Genomic DNA, 23,730 nt, shown 5'->3' on the forward strand with positions numbered 1-23,730 from the left:
AAATAACATTTGTGTGAATAGTAGGCTATTTGTAATCGTGGGTCTAATTGTTTGATCTCAAACAAATATTAATAGCCCGTTAAATATATTAATTTAACATAAAAATAGTGCTGTCAATCGATTTAAATCGCACATTTTTCTGCAGTTAATCGCACCTGACATTAAAATGTGTATAATTGCACAATGAATCGCCTAATTAATGTAGAAACGACATAGAGACGGTATATTTTAAATATTTGAACCGAAAAAAAGGCCTATTATTCGCAGAAATTAACGCGTTTTTTTGAAAGCCCTATAAAAATACAATATGTGGGCTAATTAACTTTAACGAAAGTTTAAGAAGCTAAAAAGTTCTGCTCAACGGTGCTGTGAGCTTTGATATCTCTTAGTTTCGAACATAATATGTAAGTGCTCATTGCTCTGTCGTGAAGTCGGTGTGGTCATTTACTCACTGAAGCTGCTCTGCTCTCCTCTTCCGTGGGCTGCAGCAGTGTAATGGCGGTCTGCCAGAACCTCAGACACAAAGTGACCAGCAGCGGCCTCAGAACAATCTCACCACAACATGGAAGCCAGAGAAATGAAACAAAAACGGCTGTTTGAAATGGAAAACCCTGTAGTAGGAAACTCTCCACTGTTCCCATAAAGTACTCAGACGGCGGAACTCCCAGGAAGGCCTCAACGTCCGGGAAAAAAGAGAGTTGAAAAGCTAGGAAATCATTTCTTTGCAGCTGCACTAATATTTAATCTAATGCAATTAGATTAACTAAGTGTTTACAGTCATTGTATGAATATGTTTATCATAACACATTGTAGTTATTCTAGACTCTAAAATTAGAGAGATAGTTTTAAATAATTGTTCCATTTGAAATTTCTGAATACTATTGATGATAAATGCTCACAACTTCCACAAAAACCCTATTGCAGGCCTACCTTCAGTTATTATTATTTTTTAGTCCAAGGAAGTTTGCAACAACTGGAACTACATATCTGATTTAAATGCACATGTTTATATGCATTGCAGAGTTAAGAATTGAAAATATATTCATGAATTCTTCAGAAGGCAAAGTTCTTACATGTCTTTGACAGCAGAATGTGATGCGAGTCCACAGAAAGAGCATCTGAGTTCACTGTAGTGCCTTATGTAACATAAGAAACTCAGAAGTCAGATTGTAGTAAAAAAATTAAATCAGCAAACCAACTTTCAGAAGTACCAAAAGTTAATATAAAGCACAAATCATGTGAATATAAACATGCTATTTTAATTATTTATAGCTTCAACTAAAATGCTTTATTTTTTTAATGCGATTTCTCTATTAGGTTACTGTAAATCACGTGCATACAGTGGCTACAAACTGTATTTGGACATTAAAATCTTCTCATTTTTGCTTGAATAGTGTGCTTGTGCTGTCTCTTGGATCAATATTTTATTTATATATTTTTTTATTTTGTGAATTCATTGATATTTGCTTTTTGGAAAGCTATATTTATGTGCAGGGAGCGCATTTAGATTTAGTTTAGTTGAGTGAACTCAATTAATGATGAAACGACGACCTCTCGTGGCTGAATGTTGCATTATGAAGTTCCAATACTCAATAATATTGTCTTCCTGCTAATATCAAATGATGTGTATATATTAGAATGAATACAGTAATTTCAAAACGCATGGAAAGACATTTTCAAACCTTTTAATGTTTGACACATTCAAAGTTCATAAACGCAAGTATTTTAGCAAGGCACAAGATGTAGTGGTCTTATAGACCTTTTATGTCCCGATGGATTTGCAAGTGGTCCAGAATTTCATACAGGACTTCCCTGGGAAAACTGGTGCATCTTTATTCCGGACTATATACATTAACATTGGTGCAATTCATAAACAGTCTTTTGAGAACTAGTGACTCAGTCCAGTGCATTTCGTTGACGAGACAATTGTTTCTAAGGCGAAAGGCTGGTAATCTTGTCTTGTTACTTGTGTTTGTAGAATCCCTCTCCAGTTTTCTTGCCCAGTTTGCCCTCTGACACCAGTTTGTTGAGCAGGGGACTGGGGGCAAACAGGGGGTTATCGGGGTCCATCGCATGCCAGCCTACACAAACCCAGAATTATACAAATCAACACAATACTATTACATTAAAACTTGGTATACTCAATTCCAAATGCTCACCGTCAATTATAAACTTTGAAGTGTCCAATCCAACATAGTCCAGAAGCTCAAACGGACCCATGGGATAACCAGCCCCAAGCTTCATCGCCACATCAATGTCTTCCTTGGAACCGTGACCTGGGAAAATATCCAGCATTTTGAAACAACAAAAACGTTTCGGTATCCGTTCATCACCCTTGACTGCTTTACACCCGTACCTCTCTCATGTAGTCGAATGGCCTCCATCATGTAAGGAACCAGCAGACGATTCACTATGAAACCTGGAGTGTCCTGAGAGGAGACAAGCGAAAGTTCAAGGACTTTTTCACATCTTAAAATCTCTAAGCACAACAGGAACCTGAAGCTACAATTCACACGGGCTCAGCAAAAATAGACAATAGAAGATTGGAAAAATGTTGCCTGGTCTGATGAGTCTCCATTTCTGCTGCGACATTTAGATGGATACATGTGGCGTAAACAACATGAAAACATGGATCCATCCTGCCTTGTATCAAAGGTTCAGGCTGCTGGTGGTGTAATGGTGGATATTTTCTTGACACACTTTCTACCAACTGATCATCATTTAAACACCACAGCGCTTTAGGACTGGGTTCCCACTCTTTTTCAGAGATCATTTTTCAGGAATGTTCCAGGACATTTCAAATTTCATTATGACTGGATTAAAAGACTAGGATCACAGATTCATGGCCTGAAGTAATATATAGTTTATGTTTTAATTTGCTATTATTGACAATATTCAGTCATTGTATTTCAGTCTTTTCTTTTTTGGAAAGTACATTTCCTATATTCATCTTAAATTATGTTATAGTTTATTCATTATATTTATAAACTATATAATAAAATGATCCAAACAATCATAAGTAATAATCTAATAAATTATTATAATATAAACAAACAAGATATCACAATTGCATAAATGATGCTATAATAATTTATTTTAAAATAATTACAATTTTGAATTGTAAGGAAGGACAGATACTTCTGGACGAAATTACCGCCAGTAGGTGGCAGCAAATAACGGCCTTAATGACTGAGTCACTGAAGTCATTATTTCAAATGATTCATTCAAAGCGCTAATTAATTTACAGACAAAGCAAATGACGGTCTGTATGAACGGGTCATTGAGTCACTTTATCAAACGATTCGTAAAAAAACACAGATTCATTCGGGAACAAAACCCTTCTGTGTGTTGCTAAGAAATATTCTGCTCCGGCTTTGTTTTTGTTTTCTAAAATGCAAGTAACTGCACAATACTCAAATGTCCTCCACTGTCACCAGATCCCAACCCAATAGAGCAGCTTTGGGATGTGCATAGTGTTGTCACGGTACCAAAATTCCAGTAGTCGGTACTGATACCATGAAAATTTTACGGTTCTCGGTACCAATTTCGGTACCACAGTAAAATCTATTGGAACTATTTTACTATTTTATATAGCCTATTTTAAAAACATTAAATATGATTTGGAGTGTGTGTGTTTGTGTGTGTATATATAGGCTACCTCAATGAAATACATTTTGAAATATAAAAAAAAAATAATAATAATTAAATGCTCAAACATCCATTGTGTACTGTTGAAAAAACCAGCATATGCTGGTAAGGTAGGTTTTGAAGCTGTATGCTGGTCAAATGCTGGTCCTAAACTGGTCCTGCTGGTCCATACTAGTCCTAAACTGGTCCTGGACCAGCATAAACCAGCTCAAACCACCATACCAGCTTCAAAACCTAATTTACCAGCATATGCTCGTTTTTTCAACATGGGTAACAGACGTGCGTGTTTATTTTAGCTATTCCGTCAGAGAAACAACACACTACAGCCTGTAAAACTATTAAATAAATATCGGTAAATAATTGTAACCTAAATAATAAGAAAGTTAAATATTATTTCAAAAAGCATTCGTTTTTTATTTTCACACAAAGACGCGTCATATATAGCCAAAGTCCTGTTATTACTTTGATATAGCTGCTTTGCGCTTTGAGAGGGATGTGGGACACGAGCAGGAAAGAGACCATTTCTCTTTAATAATATCTTCGTTATCTCCTGATGTTACAAACAACTGACACTTGTTGTAAAAGGTCTGAAGAGCCTGTTTTATCCTCTGCAGGGGCAAGACATTCAGGCTATGTTTGATTTAGCGCTGCCAGAGAAAACGAAAGTAAAAATCACTGGTGTGTGAAACGCGGTATACAAATAAACTTGACGCGCCTTATAAAGTCTAATAACAAGCACAAACTCTGTTAAATAGAAACTGACGTGCAAGCAAAAAGGTTTCTGTCCTACGGTGTTTTTTCTACTTTACCACAGTAAATAATGCGAATAGCCGAATGCGAACGAAAGAAACGTTATAATCCCCTGCGTGATTGAAGATTTGGGAAAAGAAACAGATTCCATGTGGAATAACTAATGGAATATTGTTAAATTCTCTGCTAATCAGGTGACCAGATCGCGATTCGGAAAACAGAATACGAAGCTGAAATGTATGGACTCACGCACCTCTCTTATTCGGCATTAACCAAAATGTTTCCATGGCTGCGATGTCACATTTAATTGCTAACCTATTATTTCTTATGTAAACAAAGATTTGTGCTTCACTCGTGTCATATTCAAGTAAATACTAGCACAGCCCTATCAGTGGGTACCGAATATACCCGGATTCTCGGTACTTCCGGTCAGGCACGTGCACAGGTAGGGCTCAACCTGTGCAGATCACATGCCCTTTTTGTCCTTACACTCCGAAGTGCCCTTTTTTTGGAGGTGTTTTATTTTATTTATTCATTTTCTTCAATAAATCAATGCTATTCGTCACCCTTTAAGCATGTCTGACTGATTTACAAATATATTTAGCCTAATAAAAGGTATTAAAAAGAGCTTGTGACAAAATCGTTTTGGTTCCGCTCAAACTGTCAGTCAAACCTCTTAACTCCGCCCCCTGAGTGCCGCGAACTGAAGCTCCACAGCAGAGCAGCTGAACGTCTTGCAACGGTAAATAAATCTTGTTGTTTGAATAATTAGGCTACAAGTCGTTGTCTTTCCGAAAGAAACACTAGTATGTCTATAAAGTTTCATATTTTATGCATTTGAAGCCTGAGACCGGCGGCGGAGAGAGAGAGAGAGAGAGAGAGAGAGAGAGAGAGAGAGAGAGAGAAAGAGGGGGCTAGCATTTGCCATCTAAGTTAGTCATAGCCAATAGCATACAAATAGCCTGTGCATACAGTAGTATTACATCTTTTATAAATTGAGATTTTGGCCAAACGTATTTTACAACAGGAAAAACTGAGCGCTCATAACCTATTGATGATGACGTAGCCTAATGTGATGATGTTTTTGCACATTGCACATTTCCACACATATAACTGCATTTGACTTTGACACAAAGCGAGTGATCCTCGTCAGCTAGGTAAAATATATTTCTAAGAAATTTCTTATTTGATTTATGATGGCTATCTGCTGATACACTTAATTCATTAATCATATTATATATGGTCACACAGTATGGTTAATGTTTACGATGTTAAGTATTTGCTCGCTAGATATTTTTTTTAATCTTGTATTGTATACTACTCCCCGCTTGTCTTCACATGTATAAACATAGAAAAACATGGTTTTACTACAGTAATGTTGTAGTAACTAAAAAATATTACAGAATCATCAGGTCACTGTGCTTCTTTATATTTTATCATGCAGAATGTAGTCTGTGTATTAATGTGTGTTGAGAGGGACATCCCAGTGGATCACATTGAAGTCATAAACGTCTTCAAGCACATGGCTCACAGAAGATTGCTGTTGTAATTAGTTTTAAAGAAGCCCCGCAACCCTGTGTGTGTGTGTGTGTGTATATATATATATATATATATATATATATATATATATATCTATATAACTGTCATTAATAGTGAATAAATATAAAGCTTTTGATACTATTATTTTGTGTTATTTATTGGGGTTGGGGGGGGTTTCGGCACATGCCCCTCAAAAGGTCTGTGCACGGCCCTGCTTCCGGTACTACAGAAATGCTGGTATCGTCACATTTTCAAAATTTCAGTACCGACTTGGTACCGAAGTACCGGTACTTTTGACAACACTAGTGGAATGGGAGATTCGCATCATTATATATATATATATATATATATATATATATATATATATATATATATATATATATATATATATATATATATATATATATATTACAGATATAAGATTACAGAATACTTACTTTGCATGAGACAGGATGCTTCCCCAAAGCTTTGCTGAACTCAAGGAGAGCGTCAAAAGTCTGTTGGCTTGTTGCTGGAGCTTTAATCACCTGTCATACAGTTAACAAGATACAATGCAAGCTTCAATATCTTGAACAGAAATTGACATTTTTATTAATGTGAATAGTTGTGCGGTGAGTGAATTGTAAATTTAATCCAAACCTCCACCAGCTTCATCATTGGGACGGGGTTGAAAAAATGCAGACCGCCAAAGCGGTCTAATCTGGCCGTGGAGCTGGCGATGTCTGCGATCGGCAGGGACGACGTGTTGCTTGCGAAGATGGTGCGTCTGAGGAGAGCGCAAACATCTGACTGATACAACAACACTATAAACCATACAACAAGGAAGACCCTTACTTTTAGTGTATTGTAAAAGTATGCAAATTAGGATGCCACAATTTACGCCAAAATTAATCAGCGAACATAAACTCTTATTTTCTCAGCTCTTCAGAATACTCGATTCTGATTGGCAGATCTCTGCATTCTGCATCAATTTTTTTTTTGTATAAAGATGATGACTGAAGTGACTGTTGTCAACATATTTCCTAAATAGCTGTGCTTCTTCTGGCATAATATAAGATAATAAAATCAGTTAATAATTGTCCAAAACAATCACTTCAGCAGCATGTTTGTACCATATTCTGTTTATTCTGATAAATAAAATAATTGAATTTTACTTTTATTCAATACATACATTGTCATTACTACAAAAAAATACAAATAATTGAATACAGCTTTACGGTAGCAAAAGATGTGATATTTTATTATATGCTATGATTATCATATTTTTACGGAAGAGGATTAGGGCCAAGCAATAATAAAAAAATAAAACCATTTTGAGATTAAAGTTGTTAAATTGAGAAAAAAGTCGAGATAAAATGTTGAAAATAAACTTGTTAAATTACGAGAAAAAAAACTTTAAATTTCGAGAAAAAAGTCGAGATAAAATGTTGAGAAACTCGTTAAATTACGAGAAAAAACTCTTTAAATTTCGAGAAAAAAGTCGTTAAATTACGAGAACAAATTCGTTAAATTATGAGAAAAATGTCGTTAAATTTCGAGAAAAAAGTTGAGAATAAAGTCATTAAATTTCGAGAAAAAAGTCGAGATAAAATGTTGAGAATAAAGTCATTAAATTATGAGAAAAAAGTTGTTAAATTTCGAGAAAAAAGTCGTTAAATTACGAGAACAAATTTGTTAAATGATGAGAAAAATGTTGTTAAATTTCGAGAAAAAAGTCAAGATAAAATGTTGAGAATAAAGTAATTAAATTTCGAGAAAAAAGTCGAGATAAAATGTTGAGAATAAAGTCATTAAATTTCGAGAAAAAAGTCGAGATAAAATGTTGAGAATAAAGTCATTAAATTTCGAGAAAAAAGTTGTTGAGAAACGAATTTGTTCTCATAATTTAACGACTTTTTTCTCGTAATTTAACAAGTTTATTCTCATAATTTAACGAGTTTATTCTCAACATTTTATCTCTACTTTTTTCTCGAAATTTAACGAGTTTTTTCTCGTAATTTAATGAGTTTATTCTCAACATTTTATCTCGACTTTTTCCTTGAAATTTAACGAGTTTTTTCTCGTAATTTAATGAGTTTATTCTCAACATTTTATCTCGACTTTTTTCCTCGAAATTGAACGAGTTTTTTTCTTGTAATTTAACGAGTTTATTCTCAACATTTTATCTCGACTTTTTTCTCGAAATTTAACGAGTTTTTTCTCGTAATTTAATGAGTTTATTCTCAACATTTTATCTCGATTTTTTCCTTGAAATTTAACGAGTTTTTTCTCGTAATTTAATGAGTTTATTCTCAACATTTTATCTCGACCTTTTCCTTGAAATTTAACGAGTTTTTTCTCGTAATTTAATGAGTTTATTCTCAACATTTTATCTCGACTTTTTTCCTCGAAATTGAACGAGTTTTTTTCTTGTAATTTAACGAGTTTATTCTCAACATTTTATCTCGACTTTTTTCTCGAAATTTAACGAGTTTTTTCTCGTAATTTAATGAGTTTATTCTCAACATTTTATCTCGATTTTTTCCTTGAAATTTAACGAGTTTTTTCTCGTAATTTAATGAGTTTATTCTCAACATTTTATCTCGACTTTTTCCTTGAAATTTAACGAGTTTTTTCTCGTAATTTAATGAGTTTATTCTCAACATTTTATCTCGACTTTTTTCCTCGAAATTGAACGAGTTTTTTTCTTGTAATTTAACGAGTTTATTCTCAACATTTTATCTCGACTTTTTTCTCGAAATTTAACGAGTTTTTTCTCGAAATTTAACAATTTTAATCTCGAGAATCTCTTTATTTTTTTATTATTGCTTGGCCCTAATCCTCTTCCGTATATTTTTAAATTTGATCGTTTCATTATAAATATGGTGAATTGAAATTGACCATGTGAATCTAACCATGTCATGTCAACAAATGGAAAAGTCAACCAACTGTTTATTGTCATGTTAATCAAGTATTTTACCTCAAATAGCATACTTTCCATATTCTTCAGGTATCGCAACTGTTTATTTAATTACGTTGAACAGAAATCATTAGCAAGAAAAAATATCTGTCTCAAGACTCTTCTCATTTGCTACATAAATCCATAACATTTTAAAAAACATTAAAAATTTGATCAATGTGCATAGTGAAAATGCTGCAGTGAGTTTGTGCCATCTAGTGGTTTAGGAAAATAAAACCAAATGTGAGGACCTTTAACCCAGTTGTACCCTATTTTGTTTCCTATTAATACTTTAACTGAGAAATTGAAGGAAAAAAGACAATTCTTACTCTGGAGCCACTTTGTCCAGAGCTCCAAACAGATCTTGTTTGACTTTGAGGTTTTCCACAATAGCCTCCACCACAAGATCGGTGTCCTGAACTACAGATGCAGCATCTGCACTTGTAGAGACATTCTTCAGGACTTTCTGAACGAATGCTTCTCCATCCTAGAGAATGTGAGCCACGGTTATCTTTCCATGATTTAATGAACAGCACCATCAGTCATGAAATCAACAGCTTTGGGACTTTAGTTTATGTCGGTGCTGTCAAACTAACCTCAGGTTTTTCTGCAAACTTCTTCTTCGCCACTCTCTTCAGACTAGCCTCAATACCCTTTGTAGATTTCTTCAGTATGTCCTCAGATGTGTCCACCAACACCACTGAATGTCCTGTGGTTGCAGCAACCTGAAACATTAAGGAATGAAGAGCATGATGCAATTGTTGACAACACCACACAGAGTTCAGTTGTTGTGATGTAGACGGTGAAAATCTGAAATGCATTCAGGGTTCAGTTTAATAGGAAACACTGAAAATTAATGGAATAGTTCACCTAAAAATAAACATCTGTCATTTTCTCGCCCTCACGTCTATGGAAGCTTGTTTCCAGGTAATTTTGACTTTTTATCTCACAATTCAGACTTTTTATTTACAGAATTGGGAGTTTATATTACGCAATTCCACCTTTATAACTTGCAATATGGAAATCTGAGAAAAAAGTCAGCTCACAATTACAAGTTTATATCTCGCAATTCACACTTTACAATGCGCAATTACGAATCTGTATCTCACAATTCGGGAGAAAAAAAAGTTTTTATCTTGCAATTTTGACTTTATATCTTGTTAAGTGTGAGTTTACATCAAAATTCTGAGAAAAAAGTCATAATTACGAGATATAAAGTTGCAATTGCAAGAAAAAAGTCAGAATTGTGAGCTAAAAAGGCACAGCTAGCTTTTATATTTTTTATTCCGTGGAAAAAAGTAGCATTGTTAACCACCACGCAAAATTGTCTGTACATTTGCTGGCAGCTATATGGCTGGGAATCGAATTCCAATTCTGGAAACACATACTTAAGGTCAGGAATGGGATACTTGTTATAAAATGAAAATCTTATCTTCTGTCTTCTAACTTATTGATTCTTGTGTGTGCAATATTAATGTGATATTCAACTATTCAAGCACAAGAAGATACTCTCGCCTCTTGTATAATGCACGAATACTGATTTCAATTGAGTTTTCTTGCGCTTGAACAGCCAAATGCTCAGAAAATTGTCAAAATATCCTTGTAAAGTCTTGACTGAATAACTTGTGAAACTTTAATAAGGATTGATCTATATATAAATTATATATAAAAAAAAAAAGGAAAAAAAGAAAACTACATGCAGTGTTATCCTACATTTGATTATATTTGATTTCTTGCACTTTGTTCAGTTGTATCAATTTGTGCTACTACAAAATGTTTTGCAAAAAGACTATAAATATGTTTGATATATCTAAATGTTTGACTTTTCCATTTACTTATTTTTTTTTTTTTTTACCATATTGGAATCGATAGGAATCAGAAGTCGCCATAACAGCAGTGGTGATTATAACCTGTGTATGCAAAGTGTAACATGTAACATTGTTGGCTCCTCTGCTGTTATCCAGTTCGAAGTAGAGAGAGTAGAGTGGAGAGATTGCGCAACACACGCCCGACGAGCAGCAGAACTTTTATTATGACACAGTCGCCGGCGCTGCTTCCACTTTTCCAGTCATCAGTATGAGGTAATGCAACTCTGTTTATCATATTAGAGACATTTAAGTGTGTTGAAAATGATGTTATAACCTTACTCTGTGCGTTCGCTTGGCGCCTGCTGTTAGACACTGTTAAACACTGCAGTAAGATAGATCGATTTAAGAATATCATATTAAATGCTGGATGGCTTGTGTTGATAAATGGCATGCAATTAATTTTAAAACGTATTGTATGATGGAGAAAATGCTGTATTACTGTTACTAAAAATAAAGCTGCATCTGATTATGCTATGTTAGCTACTTGACAAAATAGTGTTTTTCTCTGAGGCATGGTAAAGCATGGTACTCGCAAAAAATAAAATAAAAAAAAAAATCAAGAAAATTAGATTTAAACAATAAAACTAAACGTGTTGAGCTATATAGCAATAATTAGTTTTCTGTCTATAAATGTAACCAAACAGTTGTTCCCTTGTCTATTAAAACATGTAAATATTAAAGCTTCTTTGGTGTTTCCATGGTTTCTACGAAATAAAACCGGAAACTGAGGGTAACGCGGGAATGACGCAATTGACAGGCGACTCCTCACACGTCCCGGAGCCTTGGTTAAAATTGCAATTTTCTCATGATTTACAAATAGTTGGAAACATTTGAGATATTGTAAGTACTCAAGTGAACAAAATATATAACACTGGCCTAGTGGTTTGTGGATATTTTACTGCAAAAATCTTACATATTGCACCTTTAAAGGATTAGTTCACTTTTAAATTAAAATTTCCTGATAATTTACTCACCCTCATGTCATCTAAGATGTTCATATCTTTCTTTCTTCAGTCGAAAAGAAAATAAGGTTTTTGATGAAAACATTCCAGGATTTTTCTCCATATAGTGGACTTCAATGGAGCCCAAATGGTTGAAGGTCAAAATTACACATTATAGCGATCCCAGACGTGAAATAAGGGTCTTATCTAGAGAAACCATCACTCATTTTCTAAAAAAAATTAATAAAAATTTTATACGCTTTAACCATAAATGCTCATCTTGAACTAGCTATCTTCTTCTTCTTCTCTATTTGAATTCCGGCAGTGTAGACGCAGCTAAGTGTATTACTGCCCTCCACAGGTCAAAATTTGAACTAAATTGTCATATACAATATGCTAGTGCAAGTATATAACAATTAGTTCAAACTTTGACCTGTGGAGGGCAGTAATACACTTAGCAGTGTCTACACTGCTGGAATTCAAATAGAGAAAAGAAGAAGAAGAGAGCTAGTTCAAGATGAGCATTTATACCTATATACCTATATATCATACCTCGTCTGGTATTGTTTAAAGCCCTTTGAAGCTGCACTGAAACTGTTATTTTGACCTTCAACCGTTTGGGCTCCATTGAAATCCACTATATGGAGAAAAATCCTGGAATGTTTTCATCAAAAACCTTAATTTCTTTTCGACTGAAGAAAGAAAGACATGAACATCTTGGATGACATGGGGGTTTGTAAATTATTAGGAAATTTTAATTTGAAAGTGAACTAATCCTTTAATTCTGTTCAAAATTACTGTTGTGTTGTGAGGGGGCCTCATTTACTTACAGACGCCAAAATGGTAATACCGCCCCTGGTGGCGGAAACAAACTCCTATACACGTCTTTCCAAAACTGTATTATGACTTTGTTACTTTTGTGGAAGATACAGTAAAAGAAGACATAATGATGCCCGTACACAATCAGAGTCATTGGTTACCGGAATGGTTTGGTTATCAAATTCTTCAAAATGATCTTCTTTTGTGTGTTCCGACTTGAGGGTGAGTAAATAATGACAGAATTTTAATTTTGAGGTGAATAAACTATCCCTAAGCATTTTTTCAAGGAATTTCAATATGCAATATAAATATTATCATGTGCTATATAAACAAAATCCATATAAATGCAATAAACATTAACCTTAAATATATGCTGGATAAGTGGGTGAAAGGTCACTCTGAAAGACAGTCGCAACATGGTGGGAGAAGTTTGCAACAAATTGGCCACGATTCATTGACACATCCTGATCACGGCAATGCAACTACATGCAGCATGAAACTATTCTAGAATAATCTTGTTTTATTTGATAGCACTTAGCTTGTAGCCTAAATGGCAATACACCAGATCTATGCAATTGAATGCAGCCATATTAATTTCTCGTTACCTGTGCAATGCCAGCACCCATCAGTCCGCCTCCGATAATAGTGACATGTTTAATTGCAGCATTTAATGCTGCAGAAGTTGAGAGGGTCCTGATGTACTGGCGCGTGAAGAACGCCATGGCGGCTGAATCGCGAATGACAGACTGCGCGTGCACACAAGCTTCTCAGCGCCAGGGTTGCCAGATCCCAAATTTCCAGCATTCGACATTTCTTAAAAGATTCAAAGTTTTGAAATCGGCCATCACTAAATAAGTCGTTATTTTGTTTTTTGTTTTTAGCGCACCAAAATATTCTCGTCGCTTTATAATAGTATTGAACCACTGTACTCACATGAACTGCTTTAAATGTGTTTTTAGCACATTAATGGATCTTGGGAGAGGAAATGTCATTGCTGGCTATGGAGGCCTCACAGAGCCATCGGATTTAAAAAAAAAAATATCTTAATTTGTGTTCTGAAGATGAACGAAGGTCTTACGGGTGTGGAACAGCATGAGGGTAAGTAATAAATGGCATTATTTTCATTTTTGGGTGAACTAACCCTTTAATAGCCTACTTGCTCTTAACATACTGTTGTTTAGTCTAACGTTACTTACAAGCATAAATGTGCAATTAATCTACAACCCAAACTCAACTGCCTTAAAATTCCCTACCTTCACTCTCTCCTTCAAAGATCAACATACATTAGTAAAAGAATGTATTTTAATTTTTCTTTGTCTACAGATAAACATTTGGCGGCTGCGGAACATAAACAGCCCAAAAAATCGTAACTGTAATTTTTCCCGCAACTGCATTTTCCAAATAACCTAATTGTGTGGGAAAACTTTGAACCTGGCAACCTTGCTTAGCGCGTGCTCGTGAGTGGAGAACTGAAGCAAGGTGAACTGATGATCACGTGGTTTCCTCCCCATGCCATGACTTTTCACATATATTATGACCTGTTGATATTCTGTTATAATATACAACTCATTGACAATGCGTTTATTTTTTTATTTTTGTAATAATTATTAGTTAATAAACACGCCCCAAAAAAATGTGTCCTAATTAAGTTTTATCAAAAAATAGTGTAGTTTACCAAGGAGGCAAGTGTCAGTCAGTGTAAAGCTTGTGATGGAATACACAAAACAATGACAAATCAAGGTAAATATTGCTTTTCAGCCAAATATTTTATTGTGCATCATTTCAATCAATCAGCAGTTTTTGTCAAATATATAAAAAATGTGAAAATACTGTTTATATAGGATACATGACATTACAGCAAATTATCCTTAGCAAGACAAAGCCTGACATTTCATTCCAAAAATATTTCAATTATAATTTCCTGCACAAAATGACATCAAAGACGATACATAATGTTTAAGATGGAAATGACTCTATCCTGGAAATGTTCATGAGTTTTAGAAAGAACAAAATACAGAACTCTTCTGTAGTGCATGTATGTCCATTGTTAGTGGACAAATTAAAGAAATTAGCAAGAGTTGTTTTAAGAGTGTGTTTTTCTAAGGACCTATTTTCAGCCTTATAGTTGAACACCCATTAATGTTTTTTTCTAAAACATTAAACCATGAAATAGAATGTTTGAAAGAATTTTTGGCAATAATTCTCTAAAAAATTAAAATAAAGGAAAAAACAGTCTCTTAGTACAGTACATTACCCCAGTAATAATATTGGGGGAAAAAAAAAAATAATTCCAGTGGAATTTTATTTAATTATTAAATAAATATTTTTAAACAAATATAATAATAAAACTGAAATATACTCATATAATACTTAGGAATATTTTGCAAAAATATTTTCTGACTTTTGTTTCATCATGCAACTAAGAAGCCCTTACCTTGTAGCCTGGTCAACATGGTCAACCTGTGCAATTTGCTTCCCAATAATGCCGCATTGCTTCAGCAATGACTTGTCTTGTTTAAAGCTTGTTCAGCGTGTTTTCACAAAGACAGTAAATGGGCATGGAGCCAGAGTCAGGCCAAAGCGTCCATGCATAGACGGAGCAGATTTTCCCTCAGGAAGCCTGAAGGTGAAGGCCTGCATCAGACTGGTGAACATCAGAAACAGCTCCATCTTAGCCAGCTGCTCTCCCATGCACACCCGACGACCTGTGGCATACAGAAAAGACTCATTTGAACATAGTCATCATAGTAGAACATAGTAAGAGTAGGTAAAAAGCTTGAAATTGAAATTGGTAACTTAGGGTATGTTTACACGACAATGATTTGTTTTAAGATAAGTGATAAGTTTTTCCTTTGCTTTTTTCACGTACAAACAACGTTGTCAAAATAATCCCCATTTACACGGATCTCTGAAAACGACTAAAAACCCGGTATTATGATGCCAGGCCAGTAGTTGGCGATGTCACTTTGCAAAGAAACACTACACACCTGTAGACTGAACAAGTAATACGCATACACATGAAGTCACTGTTTTCACAAATTCATGTTTTTGTAGTTTACACAGAGACAATAACAGTAACAACAACATTTGATATTGTTTTCATAAAAAGTTTTTTTTTTTTTTTGAAAACGGTGTCATGTAAACTGCCCCTTAAAGTGCCCCTATTATGCTACTTTAAAGATACCTAATTTTGTTTCGGAGTCTCCTACAATAGGTTAACATGCATCCAAAGTCAACACTTTAATTTTCTCATAATATACATTGCAACATCTTCTCTTTTCTCACTTTCTGAGATCTTCTGGTCTGATTAGTCAGATGTGAAATCACATACTTCCCTAATATATATTAGGTGAAAAACAGTATGTGACAAAAGAAGTATGTCCAAATTCTGAGTACAAAAGGCAAAAAGTACCCGGATGACCTACTACTTGTGCTCTAAAGTGTGCATACAATTGACACTTTTCTATACCATGAGGCAGCGGGAGAGGATTTATGAACGGAGGTGAAGCGATGCAACTGACACCGGTAGATCACATGATAATGACAACATGCCGAATGTAGTACGTCCAGATTACGTTCATACTACACTCATTCATACTATGTAGAACATACTTTTTAGCAGTTGTAGATCATATGCCATTGAAGATCATATGCTGCCATTATGCAAATTTGTTACAAGGTTCATGTAGGAAGACTGGAATTACTGATGACTTGTTTCAGGCAGTCTCCTCTTTTGGGAGAATAACTCCTTTGATCTGATATGAAACTTTGCAGACCTTTTACATTCACAAACATCTGTATTACACACTGCATGAAAGGCGATATCTGAAAAACCATAATAGGGTCATTTTAAACGTTAAAGGTGCTAAAGAGGATCTTTCTGTTGACTGAGAAACCAAAGACTGTTAGTGAGTTTTTGAAATGAGCGCATGCGTAAGAACAACCCCCCTCCTTCACAGCTCAATTCGAGGGAACGCCTCCCAAAACTCGTGCACGAGTGTTTACCACCGGCATTCGCTGTGTCGTGTTAGTGGATTCATTATGTCGGACTCACCGCAGGTAACTCATAATCTGCAGTTGTTACTCCTGTCTCCTGACAAAAACATTGCATGCGGCGCCTGTGGAGTGTGGAAAGTTACTGGAGCGCGCAGCCGCGCTCGTCTCTCACAAGGAACGTCATGGCAGTGATTGACAAGCCAGAGGGCCAATCGTTTACGCGATGATCGGCTGATGTTTTTAAGGCCCTACCTCGTGCACAGATGATGTATATTAATATTATTACTTTCAGTGCACCCAATAAATAGTCTTTTATCAGTTAGTAAAGACAGTTTCAAGTAATATTGCAAAAATGTATAAAACAAAACATCCTCTTTAGCACCTTTAATTATTGCTGGTTTGTCATTAAACATACCTATTCCAAATGGAATAAAACAATCTTTCCTGAGAAGCTTGCCCTGTTCATCCAGAAATCGGGCTGGATTGAAGTCATCAGGATTTTCCCACACAGTGGGATCCCTATGTACTGACCAGAGGTTTGGGATGATAACGGTTCCTTTAGGAATAGTGTACCCTCGGAACTCTGGGAAGAGACAAATATAGCTTCATTTAAACAATTTTTATGTGTCCTCTGAAGGTATTTGTACAGTGATAATATTTGTACAACCCCTGGATTTGATATAAAAAAATACAGATTTTAAAGGTTAAAGTCTGACTGTTATCAACCTTATGGATTACTGCAGAGTTCAAGTTGACCTGGTTCAGTTTTATTCATTAATAATTTACTTTAGACAAACATAACAAAGAACAACACCACAAAAACAAAAGTCCAAATACTTTCAGCTGGGCACTATATATAAATACTGAAAATTCTTGGGTGAATTATAAACATAGCCAGGTCACATTTCACCATACATGTATATACTCTACCATTCAAAAGTTTGGAAACATTACTATTTTTAATGTTTTTGAAAGAAGTCTCTTATGCTCATCAAGCCTGCATTTATTTGAGCAAAAATACAGAAAAAAACAGTAATATTGTGCAGCATCCACCTGGATGATGCGACGGCAGCCATAGTGCACCAGAACGCCCACCACACACCAGCTTATTGGTGGAGAGGAGACAGAGTGATGAAGCCAATCAGTGTATGGGGATGATTAGGAGGCCATGATGGACAGAGGCCAATGGGCAAATTTGGCCAGGATGGTGGGGTTACACCCCTACTCTTTTCAAAGGACATCCTGGGATTTTTAACGACCACAGAGAGTCAGGACCTCGGTTTAACGTCTCATCCGAAGGACGGAGGATGGAGTTATTATTAATGTTGGAAACAGTTGTGTATTTTTTTTTTTAGAAACTGTGATGCTTTTTTCAGGATTCAATGATGAATAAATAGTCAAAAAGAACAGCATTTATTCAAAATAGAAATATTTTCTAACAATATAAATCTTTACTATCATTTTTTACCAATTTAACACATCCTTGCTGAAAAAAAGTATTAATTTCTTCCAAAAAGAAAGAAAAAAAGAGAAAAATACTGACCCCAAACTTTTGAACAGTAGTGTATATTGTTACAAAAGATTTCATTTAAATAAATGCTGCTCCTTTTTAACTTTTTATTCATCAAAGAAAAAAAAGTATCAAGTTATAAAAAAATATTAAGCAATTTTAATAAATCAGCATATTAAAATGATTTCTGAAGACACTGTGACACTGAAGACTGGATTTAATGATGCTGAAAATACAGCTTTAACATCACAGACATAAGTTATATTTTAAAAGTATATTATAATAGAAAACCATTATTTTAAATTGTAATTGTTATATTATATTTGACAATATTACTGTTTTTTTTTCTGTATTTTTGATCAAATAAATGCAGGCTTGATGAGTAGAAGAGACTTGTTTCGAAAACATTAAAAATAGTAATAGTTTCCAAACTTTTGAATGGTAGAGTATATATATATATATATATATACAGTACAGTCCAAAGGTTTGGAACCACTAAGATTTTTAATGTTTTTAAAAGAAGTTTCGTCTGCTCACCAAGGCTACATTTATTTAATTAAAAATACAGTAAAAAACAGTAATATTGTGAAATATTATTACAATTTAAAATAACTGTGTACTATTTAAATATATTTGACAAAGTAATTTGTTCCTGTGATGCAAAGCTGAATTTTCAGCATCATTAATCCAGTCTTCAGTGTCACATGATCCTTCAGAAATCATTCTAATATGCTGATTTGCTGCTCAATAAACATTTATGATTATTTTCAATGTTGAAAACAGTTGTGTACTTTTTTTTTCAGGATTCCTTGATGAATAGAAAGTTCAAAAGAACAGCATTTATCTGAAATACAAAGCTTCTGTAGCATTATACACTACCGTTCAAAAGTTTGGGGTCAGTAAGAATTTTTATTTTTATTTTTTTGAAAAGAAATTAAAGAAATGAATACTTTTATTCAGCAAGGATGCATTAAATCAATCAAAAGTGGCAGTAAAGACATTTATAATGTTACAAAAGATTAGATTTCAGATAAACACTGTTCTTTTGAACTTTCTATTCATCAAATAATCCTGAAAAAAAATATTGTACACAAATATTTTGTACAATTGTACACATTAAATGTTTATTGAGCATCAAATCAGCATATTAGAATGATTTCTGAAGGATCATGTGACACTGAAGACTGGAGTAACGATGCTGAAAATTCAGCTTTGCATCACAGGAATAAATTACTTTGTGAAATATATTCAAATAGAAAACAGTTATTTTAAATTGTAATAATATTTCACAGTATTACTGTTTTTACTGTATTTTTAATTAAATAAATGTAGCCTTGGTGAGCAGACGAAACTTCTTTTAAAAACATTAAAAATCTTAGTGGTTCCAAACTTTTGGACTGTACTGTATGTGTGTGTGTGTGTGTGTGTGTGTGTGTGTGGGTGGGTGTGGGTGTATATATATAAATAAAAATAGTATAAATAATAAAATGTATCTTTAGTTCATAATTTTTTGCACACACACACACACACACACATACATATAACTATATTACTTTATTTCTATATTCATAAAATATATGAATAATAGCAGGTACTATTTAAGTATATCACTCAATATTGTTTTTGTAATACAGTAATGATGATGATTATTATTTATTACATTTTTTTGCATTATGGCAATAGGCAAACATTGGTGTTGTGTATAATTTTTCTGGTCCTAAAAATAAGCTTAATTTTCTTAATAATTTCTTTCTTTCTTTTGAAATATAATCAAGGCAGTCAAATTTGCCTAATTTCTGTATTTTTCTGCCAGAGGCCAAAGCTCACCTGTGGTTTCGGAGGCCATGTGGGGTATTGACAGAGGAACCACTACAGTCATCCTCTGCACCTCCATAATGGTGGCTTCTGTGTACGGCAGACTGCCCTTATCTGTCAGAGACGGGACTCTCTCAGATCCCACCACGGCATCAATCTCCTGCTGAACTTTCTCTGAGGGGATGATGTCGTATATAATCAGTACTGCTATGTTCAGCCAAACCTTTAGACGTTTGTAAAAGACATCATGCACACACCTTGCACATCAGGATACAAGGACATATAGAGAATACTCCACAGGATGCTGTTTGTGGTAGTATCAGTGCCCGCAATGAAGAGGTCCCCAATGATGTAGAAGAGATCGTCTTCTGAGAACAAGTTCTCTTCGGAACTATTTTCCTTTTGCTTTGCGAGCATCTCCACCAGATACATATCTATGAAATCCCTGGGATTCTCCGGATCTAGCGTGGCCCTGTGCCTCGCTATGATTTTCTTCAGGAAGGCTGTGATATCAATCTCCGCACGCCGCAGCTCCTTGAAAACGCCGCAGGGCAGGTAGTACAGCCAGGGAAAGACGTTGACCAGCAGTATAGAGGTGTTGACGCTGATCTCCAGCCCGTGAGACATTAGATCCAGCATGGTCCGGAACTCCTGATCCTGGTGGTGGAAACGCTGACCCAGACTCAGGGAGGAGATGACGTTGGAGACTGCATTGCTGATGAGAGGTGTCAGATCGATACCAGAGGGCTCTGCTGTCTCAATGAGGCTCTGCAGCTCTGTTTTAATCATGGTCAGGCCTTCAAGGATGCACGGCTCCAGACTCAGCTTGCCAAAGCCGAAGCTGCGCAGAGAGCTGTGACAGAACTTGCGGTTCGTCCGCCACAGCGGACCGTAGGGTGCAAACACAATCCCTGTGAACAACATTCACTTCAAACCTACAACGCTTTGCTTTTTATTGAAAGGCTATTTTTAATATTGAAATACTATTGATTTTTGTTAGGAACTTTAAAACTTCTATTCTGTTTTGCAGGATTATAACATTATGTTCTATTCTGCTCCAGTCTACTCTACTGATTTATTCTATTCTACCATGTTTTATTCTGTTCTATTATATTTAGTGTTCTGTTCTATTCTTTCTACTGCTCTATTCTGTTCAATTCTAAATTATTCTATTCTGCTTTAATCTATTACACTTTGTTCTATCTGATTCCATTCTGTTGTTTTATTCTGTTCTATTCTATTCTGTCTCAGCCTCTTCTACTGCTCTATTCTGTTTAATTCTAAATTATTCTATTTTGCTGTAGTCTATAAAACTCTGTTCTATTCTATTCCATTCTGTCCTGTTTTATTCTGTTCCATTCTATTATTTGTCAGTCTCTTCTACTGCTCTATTCTGTTCAATTCTAAATTATTCTATTCTGCTGTAGTCTATCACACTCTGTTCTATTAGATTCTATTCTGCCCTGTTTTATTCTGTTCTATTCTATTATTTGTCAGTTTTTTCTACTGCTCTATTCTGTTCAATTCTAAATTATTCTATTTTGCTGTAGTCTATCAAACTCTGTTCTATTCTATTCTATTCCATTGTCCTGTTTTATTCTGTTCCATTCTATTATTTGTCAGTCTCTTCTACTGCTCTATTCTGTACAATTCTAAATTATTCTATTTTGCTGTAGTCTATCAAACTCTGTTCTATTCTATTCTATTCCATTGTCCTGTTTTATTCTGTTCCATTCTATTATTTGTCAGTCTCTTCTATTGCTCTATTCTGTACAATTCTAAATTATTCTATTCTGCTGTAGTCTTTTATACTCTGTTCTATTCGACTCCATGCTGTCATGTTTTATTCTGTTCTATTCTATTATTTGTCAGTCTCTTCTACTGCTCTATTCTGTTCAATTCTAAATGATTCTATTCTGCTTTAATCTATTACACTATGTTCTATTTGATTCTATTCTGTTGTATTCTATTCTGTCTCAGCCTCTTCTACTGCTCTATTCTGTTAAATTCTAAATTATTCTATTCTGCTGTAGTCTATCAAACTCTGTTCTATTCTATTCTATTCTATTCTATTCTATTCTATTCTATTCTGTCCTGTTTTATTCTGTTCCATTCTATTATTTGTCAGTCTTTTCTACTGCTCTATTCTGTTCAATTCTAAATTATTCTATTCTGGTGTAGTCTTTTATACTCTGTTCTATTCGATTCCATGCTGTCATGTTTTATGCTGTTCTATTCTATTCTGTCTCTTCTACTGTTATATTCTTTTCAGTTCTAAATTATTCTATTCAGCTGTAGTCTATTATACCCAGTTCTATTCAATTCCATGCTGTCATGTTTTATGCTGTTCTATTCTAAATAATTATATTTTGCTGTATCCTATCACACTCTATTTGATTCCATTATGCCCTGTTTTATTCTGTTCTATTCTATTCTGTCTCAGTCTCTTCTACTGCTCTATTCTGTTTGATTCTAAATTATTCTATTCTGCTTTAATCTATTACACTCTGTTCTATTTGATTCCATTCTGCTCTGTTTTATTCAGTTCTATTCTGTCTCAGTCACTTCTACTGTGTTATTTTGTTCAATTCTAAATTGTTCTGTTCTGCTGCAGTCTTTTACACTCTGTTCTATTCGATTCCATCCTGCCCTGTTTTATTCTGTTCTATTCTATGCCAGTCTCTTCTGCTGTTCTGTTCATTCTAAATGATTCCATTCTTTTCTGCTCCAGTCTATTGTACTCTGTTCTATTCAATTCCATTCTGTCCTGTTTTATTCTGTTCCATTCTATTATTTCAGTCTCTTCTACTGCTCTATTCTGTTCAATTCTAAATTCTAAATTGTAAATCATTCTATTCTGCTGTAGTCTATCACACTGTTCTATTCAATTCCATTCTGCTCTATTCTGTCTCAGTCACTTCTACTGTTTTATTCTGTTCAATTCTAAATTATTCTATTCTGCTGTAGTCTATTACACTCCGTTCTATTCTATTCCATTCTATTATTTGTCAGTCTCTTCTACTGCTCTATTCTGTTCGGTTCTAAATTATTCTATTCTGCTGTAGTCTTTTACACTCTGTTCTATTCGATTCCATCCTGCCCTGTTTTATTCTGTTGTATTCTATGTCAGTCTCTTCTACTGTTCGATTCTGTATTATTCTACTCTATTGTCTTCTGTGCAACTGTGTTCTGCTCTAATCTACTGATCTATTATCACGGCATGGAGCAATCATCAACTATGACTGGTTATCTTACCTTTCCTCTTGGTGATAATAGTTACGAGCGGTATATGTGGTCTGTCAGAGAACACCTCCGGATGGTTTAACATCGCGTCCCGGACAGCGTCATATCCCGTCAGCACGACCATGAGCTGAGGCCCAACAAAAATGCTGAATATGTTTCCGTAGAGTTTGGACATCTCGACGAGTCCAGCCTGAGGTGACAGCGGATTTGAGACCATCTTTGCAAACTCTTTGCGATTATGTGCAAATCGTTTTAAAATAAATGAAGGCACTAGGAAGCCCCCGAAGTTGCCCACGATGGGCCATGGCTTTGGACCTGGAGGGATGTTCGCGTATCTTTGACGATTCCTGTACTCTTGCTGCACATAGAAAACAAGCACAAACGCAATCAAACCCACAATGCTCGCGGGCGAGAACACATACTGCCACAGCAGACACAGGGAAGCGTCCATGACTTGCTCGCTCACAATCCACTGATCCCTAAAACAGACGCATAGTTCCTCCAGGATCAATACTTGTTACCTGCTGATCAAACACATTTTTTCTTCCTGTGTTGTGTTGTTGAGGCTATAGCATGGGTTGCGTGTTTTTGTTTTTTTATTGGCTGAGAGGAGCAAGCTGAGAGTTGATTGGTGGATAACAAAAAAGCAAGGGTGGCGTCAAC

General features: G+C 34.9%; 2 protein-coding genes across 2 annotated transcripts; both read right to left on the bottom strand.

Annotated features, from left to right (window-relative positions):
- Window positions 1–1,669: 1,669 nt before the first annotated feature.
- hadh (hydroxyacyl-CoA dehydrogenase) lies at window positions 1,670–13,262 on the bottom strand. Its single transcript, XM_048196292.1, has 8 exons — window positions 13,109–13,262; window positions 9,472–9,600; window positions 9,205–9,362; window positions 6,577–6,703; window positions 6,375–6,464; window positions 2,357–2,429; window positions 2,160–2,276; window positions 1,670–2,081 (listed from the first exon to the last, which is right to left on the bottom strand). The coding sequence occupies exons 1-8, from the start codon at window positions 13,223–13,225 to the stop codon at window positions 1,963–1,965; spliced, it is 930 nt and encodes a 309-aa protein (XP_048052249.1). The 5' UTR covers window positions 13,226–13,262; the 3' UTR covers window positions 1,670–1,962.
- A 982-nt stretch (window positions 13,263–14,244) lies between these two features.
- Window positions 14,245–23,635, bottom strand: LOC125271926 (cytochrome P450 2U1). Its single transcript, XM_048196283.1, has 5 exons — window positions 23,080–23,635; window positions 20,082–20,735; window positions 19,837–19,998; window positions 16,915–17,082; window positions 14,245–15,208 (listed from the first exon to the last, which is right to left on the bottom strand). Exons 1-5 carry the CDS (start codon window positions 23,516–23,518, stop codon window positions 15,030–15,032), a joined length of 1,602 nt encoding a protein of 533 aa, XP_048052240.1. The 5' UTR covers window positions 23,519–23,635; the 3' UTR covers window positions 14,245–15,029.
- Between the last annotated feature and the right edge of the window lie 95 nt (window positions 23,636–23,730).

Source organism: Megalobrama amblycephala, linkage group LG7, assembly GCF_018812025.1.
Source record: "Megalobrama amblycephala isolate DHTTF-2021 linkage group LG7, ASM1881202v1, whole genome shotgun sequence".
Classification (NCBI taxonomy): domain Eukaryota; kingdom Metazoa; phylum Chordata; class Actinopteri; order Cypriniformes; family Xenocyprididae; genus Megalobrama; species Megalobrama amblycephala.